This window comes from Lates calcarifer, linkage group LG14 (assembly GCF_001640805.2).
Source record: "Lates calcarifer isolate ASB-BC8 linkage group LG14, TLL_Latcal_v3, whole genome shotgun sequence".
Lineage (NCBI taxonomy): Eukaryota > Metazoa > Chordata > Actinopteri > Centropomidae > Lates > Lates calcarifer.
This window is the reverse complement of record NC_066846.1, coordinates 6,844,287-6,851,741: the sequence shown is the minus strand read 5'-3', so window position 1 is coordinate 6,851,741 and position 7,455 is coordinate 6,844,287. Positions and strand designations below refer to the sequence as shown.

Genomic DNA, 7,455 nt, shown 5'->3' with positions numbered 1-7,455 from the left:
CTCTGTGATTTAATGGCTGAAGTTTGAATCCTGTGGAGAAAAATACAACAAACATTAATAATAGGACAGAGTGTTTCTGGGTGCTGAACTTCAAACTGTCAAAAGATAGAGAAGTAAAAGACACTAAATCTACAAAGAAACAGAGTGTGGACTAACTGGTTCAGGACTAATCAGAACTAGTCCAAGAGTTCAATTTGCTTTATACACAAAGACTGAAGAATCTGGTCTGACTGGAGAACTAACTCCACCAGCTCCTGATATTCACACAACAGCAGGGGATGGAAATGTTTGTTTCTCCAAAGTCAGTTAAAATCTGAACTAAAGTTGGTTGATAAAAGCCAAAATGACAGTGTTTCTACTGAGACACTGAGCTGAATAAGTTCTTCACATTTTTCTGATTTACTGTACTGCTGAGAGAGAATGAGACAGGAAGAAAGGGAGAGAAAGTGTGTGAGAGAGATAGGCTGTATCTGAAATCACTCACTATATACTAAGTTCGCCATTTTGCAGTGCTGTCCGAATGTATAGTGAGGCGAAAGTGTAATTGTGAAACACATTCAACAAGACAATTCAAAGTGCTTTTTACATAAAACTTGAAAAGCATCAAGACAAAGTATAAAAGAAACTCACATTCAAGTATAATTAAATATAGCTATTGAGAAATTTAGACATTAGGAAATAAAATACAGTAAAACAAAAAGAATATAAGAATAAAAGTTACAATGCAAACCAATACATTTATAATAAGTTTTAATAGAAGGCAGCAGCAAATTGAGAATATTTATCACGGATCATTCACCAGCCAACGTTAGTCTGGAGTGTTTTAATTGTGCGACTGCAATGGCATCATTAATGGCACAGAAAACAACCTGAGTAGCGTCCGAATGTGTTTTAACACTTAACACTTCACCAATAAGCACACTACACTGAATTCCCTATATAGTGAGTAGGGGGTAGGGAATGAGTGAGTGATTTCAGACAAACAGAAAGAAATAGAAAGCATGAGAGTGAGTGAGAGCAAGGAGGAGAGAAAGAGAGTTGATGTTTGAATTCTTCATTTTCTTTGAACTGTGCATTCATGAACTATGTAAATAAACTTTAATAATGACTTAGAAGTCCTTTTTGACAAATCAAACTATTCAGACTTCAGATCAATAACTGAAGATATATAAGAAGATATATACCTGGAGGCCTCTGTCCTGGTCTCAAAGAACTTCCTCACTGTATGAAGACTCTCTGCAATCATGGATGAAGTGGTGACACCTGGAGAAAATGAAAAGAGAAATATACAAAGGAAAATGTTCAATATAATATCTCTTCCTCATCAACAGTTTAACCATGAAAACACTGATAAATATTCAACATCAGCTGAACCAGAACTTTATCTAAACGTTAGAATATGGGATGTTTACTGTCACATATGACAAGAACAAACATCACATCTTTAAGAATCAATAACAATAAATATTTGGGGAAAATGAACTAAAATGATTATGTTTAATCTTAAATTTCTATATTGGAAAGAATACTGAAGGAATCATGTATATTACTGTGAACTGCATAAAAATTCTCACTTAAGTAAAAGTTTTTAACTTGTGGTATTTTTAATTATACCTCAGTCCACATGCAGAAAATTAACTGACAACTGTTATTGTTAATTATTATACCTGTATTTTCTGACAATATATAAACATGATCAATAAGTTATTGTTCTATTCAATATTAAACTCATTAAGTGCCTAGGATTTAAACAATGGCACTGTTACTAACATTAATAATTCAGCTCATCACCAGATTTTTTTTTCATACTGGGTAAATCTTTAAGAAACATACCTGTTTGGTTTGTCAGGCGAGAGCTGGTGTTTCTGTCCAGGCTGCAGGTTGAAGAGTAAACCTGGAAAACACATGAAAAACAAATAGCCTCATTATAAAGTATAGTTCACCTCCAAAACTTGAACAGTGTAGAAGAATACTGAAAAATTAAACACTAGAACCTTGACAATCACACTTTGAGTTTTGAGGTGAATAAATTGTGTTACTAGAATATGACTTTATTGATCTCAGAGAGAAAAGCTATTTTTTAAAATAGTTTTAATAATGATTTCTAACAGTGATCTCAGCTCAGTTAAAAGTTAAAATCTAGTTTTCAAGGTTGTATTTACCATAAAACTAAGCTCAAATCACCGCAAACAAATTTCTCATCAAAAATATACACAACAGGGGATCAATGGATGGCTTTGTACAGATTACTACCACAAAGCTACAAACGACAAAGAGGCAAAAAAAAAAAAAAAACTAAGTCGCAAAATGATGCCATAAACTGACTTAATATGACCAAGGTGGAGCACAAAATTACAAAGAAGCAGTAAAATGTCTGCAGAGTAATTGTAGAGAGACACAAACCGGGGAGCTATTTCAGACAAACTAAACAGTCCCTCCACACATTCAAACTACCACCCTCCACAACTCGTGTCAGGGACGCTTTAGTCACAGAAACATAAACGGACTTTAACCCACGCAAATAAACACGACGACAAAAAGGAGAAAACATAGACATGGTTAAAAGATTAGGCTAGTGCTAACACTCGCCACTAATGCTAATGCTAACACTCAGGGTGTAAAGCAGCTAGGTAGAGACACAAAATGATATAAAATGACCACAAATAGCCACAAACCTGTGACGACGACATGATGAACCACCATAAACTGAGTTAAAATGATCAGTCACAGACACACAAACACACTCTTACCTACGTGATGAAAGTGGATTAAAAAATATAATTACGAGGTAATGCTAATGCTAGCACACGCCGCTAACGCTCACGCTCTCAGATAACGTTAATGCTAACGCTAGCCGTTTACTGTTTGCCTTACCTTCGCGCCGCACGTGTGATCAGCGTCCAGTCTCACTCGTGTTCGACAAAAAAGCAGCCGCAGAGTTTGTTTTAGCATCCAGACCTCTTTATTAACGACAAAAAGCAGCTGTAGAGTTTGTTTTAGTATCCAGACCCTCTCCGTAACGACGTTTTTTCACAGCACTAGCAAACCGAAGGAATGGTTCAAACGGGGTTTAAATCTGTTCTCTGACTTCCGTTTCCCCGCCTCTCTGAGCTCCTCCCGGAAGACCATAGCCAATCACAAGACACGTTGGGGCCAATGACGACATACGCCGGTAGGAAAACGCTGATTGGCTGGCCGATTCTGGTCCGCCTAGCCTGGTCTTAAACATCCAACTTAGAGAGGGAGTATTAAGTGTATTAAAACTCGACTTTTGAACGGTTTAACATTGGTATTGTTCTACCTACTTATGAAAAAGTATAAGTATAATCAAGTATAATAATATTTTTTGTTCACAAGCAACAATCATAACAATTGTTTCAAAGCCAATAACTGTTAAACTTTGTGTGCAGAAACAGCAATTTCATAATTGTTTAACATATTATTTGATTCATTTCATGACTTAGGAAACAGTCCATGCCTTTGCTGCTATCAGCAAGGTGTCTCTTGAGCCATATGACTGTCGACCACAATTTGACCTGAGCTAAGCTGGAAACAAATACAACTTCTATAGCTTCTCTGTGTGAATGTCATGGTGACTAATCACAAAATCATTTTGTCCAATCAGTGGAGAACAACTGCAGAGCTGGAAACTTTCAGGCGTCTGTTGTCAGCTGAAGAAAAGGGACTGAAACCTTCATTTAACTTCACCAAGAAGGATCTTAAAATCAGTTAATTTTGCATGGAGTTTGGTGAAAATATCTATTTGTTTTTCCTCATAAGGCAGAGGAAGCATCAGGAACAGAGCAGGTGTGCAAAAGAAATACAGACAGGTCTCAGGTTGATGTCTAACAGAGCCATGAATGATGGATGTGTTGTAACGGGACACGAGGAGAAGACACGGAGCGGTCGGACTGCATGTCTCTGTGCTGCCTTCAAACTCTGACAGGATTCTTTACAAATGCTGGTTTGTGTTTGAGAGAAGCAGCAGGCAGTGAATCCCTCTTTAATTTTTAATTGGTACAGTCTTATTGGCACCAATATTTTAAAAGATTAAATAATACGAGTGCGGAAGAACCAAGACCAGGACCCTGTCCAACTTGAATCTTTTTGACTTTTAATTTAAAACAAAATTTAATCTTTACATATTTTGTTTTAAATGTACAATCAAACAATCAATGTAATCATACATAAAATTCTTCATAATAATGCACAACTCTATCGACACTACCCATAAATTAAAAAAAAAAAAAAAAAGGAAAAACATCGAGATCAGTATGAAATACAATGTTAGGCAACACCACTGGTTAACAAAGACGATGCTCTGCTCCCTGTCAACCCACAGCAGGACAGTCACTGCAACGGAAAGACGTACACAGGATGAATCCCACCTTCCTCACACATACACACACACACACACACACACTTCTGCCGCCACTCTACAGATAAGGTGCCATCTCCCCATCGCTTCATTTCCCTTCATCAGTTTTTACTTAAAGGATCACGATGTGCTGCGAGGACAAAGTGGGGGGAAGATCAGTGGGAGCAGCAGGTGTTTCTTTCTGGTTTTACAATAAACAGCAGGTGTGAAAAAGCCTTTAAACAACAGCAACCTTTGCCAGGCACTTGGCAGATGTAGTAAGATTGGACAAGAGACTGAGAACGACCTGCTGTAAAACCAGACAGCAGTGAGCAGATGCAGCCAGATGTTTTGGTTTTGTTTGATCTTAATGGTCGACAGGATATAACAAGAGGAATTGAGCTCAACAGTTCACTCTTGACTTTAGAAACAGTGGCTGACATCTTGAATTAAGGTCCTAATTCCAGAGCTTTTGACCAAATAAAAACAGGTGTGTAGATGTTTAAGCTCAGTGCTGTTAGGATTTCTCATCTTTAAGTCAAGTCAGATGCTTATTTTATCAACTATATTAAACCCAACTAAAGTCAGTTAATGTTTTTTTCTGGTGAGGTACAGGATCGTTTCATCTCCTTCAGAAATTACGAACATTACTGTATATGTTGATACACAGCTCATTTGAGGGGGTCCATAGTCGACACTTGAATGCATCACAGGCTCAAAATGTTGGGAGCCGCAGCACGATCTAGTCATATTTAATCTACATGTGTGTCTGTCAGGTTTGAACAGTATCTATTGATTGATTAGTAGTTTTAATTTTAGCTCAGAGCTGCAGGACCGGTGGGTTTTTAGATTCTTACTCAAGTTTCTTTAGAGCTGAAAGTGTTAAATGATTGATCGTTCAAGTATTTTAAAGCAGCTAACAGCTTCTAAAATGTAAGGACCTGATAATTTAGATAATAAAGTTCTAAGTGATTGGAAAGTGATTTTTTTTTTTTTTTGGTTAAAGATGTTAATGTTTGTTTGAAATTAGGTTTGATTAACTGAAAATGAAAATAATAGTTTAAAATCACTTCTTTTTAACGGCCCAGGTTTGTTTGAACATTTATCCAATTTGATTTTATTTCCTCTTTTATTGTTTTAAAGCACAATGTAAAGTGTTATTAATCATTTTCCAACAACTATCTGAACCATCTGATGCCTGAACGTCCACCTATCTGGCAGCGCAATGTAGATTAAGCAAACAAAACTGTGAGGAAATACTATTCAAACAAAATGTGATGAGGACAAAGAGCCGAACAGATGAAATATCTCTTTACATTTTGAAAAAATGTGTTTCTCAGCGTTTGTCTTCAGGTGTAAAACTGAGTTTTTTTTGTGTAAAGCCTCAAAGATGGATGGAGTGTTTAACAGTATCTGTTGGGGGCTTGACACTGATTTACTCCGATAAACTGAGGGAGAATGTATTAATAATATAAGATGATATTCTCCAAAGTCGATGGACAGAGTTCAGCAAAAAGAAAAGAAAGAAAACAATCAGTCACCACATAGCATCATCGCCAGCTTCAACTTCAACCAATTCACTTAAAACAAGTGCAGATTTCCAGTTCTGTTTTGCTTCAAGTCATAAAAAGTTAATTGATTATAGTGAGATTCAAGATTTTAAAAGTTGTACCAAGAGTAATAGTTTGAGAAGAAAAAGGAAATTTGATTTTTTTTTTTTCCAGTGACAGAGTCCACAGTAGAACTCAACCCGTACTTTTTCCTTTTTCTTTTTTTTTCTTTAGGTGCACACACGACCCGCCTTCACACTCAATTAATGGACAGGACACACACACACACCACACACACACACACACACGTACAGCTCAAGCTCCAGCTGGCTCAGAAATGAGATCACACACTCACAGAGGTCTTACTTCTTCACCTTTTTCCTTGTGAAAGGGAACTTTTTTGTTCTTAAAATACAGTACCCATCTGTGGCTCTCTACCTCCATTTCTCACTTTTACACACACACACACACACACACATACTCACAAACACTCGTTAAAGCCATCTCATTTAGACCTAACATCCTCTCAGTTCCCATGGTAACCTGGCTGGAATGTAGTGGCGCTAAGGACACACACACACACACACACACATACATAATCTCACACATGCTTAATTCACAGGTAAACAATGTATTTTCTGGAGGACGGACAGATTTGGTGTGTGTGTGTGTATGTGTGTGTGTGTGTGGAAGGGGGGTGAGGAAAGTGTTTTGTTTTTTTGTTTTTTGTTTTTAAACAGGAGCCTGGAGGTTTCAAGGTCCCTCATCGCGTCCCTCATCGGCGGTTCATTCCGACCTTTGACCCCAGCCAGGCGGCGCCCACCAACAACACAATGACCTCAGCGGAGACAGGACAAGGGTGAGTGCAAACGGGTGTAGCTTTACAGGTTGGTGGGTGGGTGGGTATACACGTATTAACGTGTCTGTGTGTGTGTGTGTGTGTGTGTGTGTGTGGAGAGAGAGCATGCATGTTTGAGGTGTCTGCAAGTGCAAAAGTGTGTTTTTGTGTATGTAAAAAGTGCATTCCTCGTGTGTGTGTGTGTGTGTGTGTGTGTGTGTGTGTGTGTGTGTGCCTTCAACCCATGACCTCCTTGTGTCCTCAGCAGCCAAAATGATGATAACAAAGTCTTTTGTTTGTTTTTTTTTATCATTGTCTTTTCCCTCTCATGGCTGGTAAGTCTCTGGGGGGCACAGTCAGTCTGCGAGGTTCAGGGTCTACAAAGCTCAAAACTAAAACCAAAAAAAAAAAAGAAAAAAGGAGAAGATCCGAACGTCAGAGATTGGAGCCGTTCAGGAGGCGCACTTCCTCCTCCTCCTCCTCCTCCTCCTCTCCTCGCTGTCGCCTCCCTCTCCCGCCCGGCTGTCCTGGAAGGAGCCGATCAGTTGAACATGATGGACTCGGGGTCTTGATTTGCCATTTGAGCCATGTGGCGAAGGATGTCTTTTTTTGTGATAATACCAAGAAGCCGCCTGCAGGGGGAGACAGAGGAGAGGGAGAGGAACAGGAGAGAGGTTAAGAGAGGCGAGGAGGCGATGGCGGTTTCGTAG

At 38.5% G+C, this 7,455-nt stretch overlaps 1 protein-coding gene across 1 annotated transcript in view; it reads right to left on the bottom strand.

Annotated features, from left to right (window-relative positions):
* Positions 1 to 4,097: 4,097 nt before the first annotated feature.
* Positions 4,098 to 7,455, bottom strand: part of clcn3 (chloride channel 3) — a 35,493-nt gene continuing 32,135 nt past the window's right edge. The window contains 2 exon segments of the mRNA XM_018677277.2: positions 4,098 to 7,240; positions 7,243 to 7,377. Coding sequence (XP_018532793.1) covers positions 7,181 to 7,240; positions 7,243 to 7,377 — 195 coding nt within the window. The 3' untranslated portion in view covers positions 4,098 to 7,180.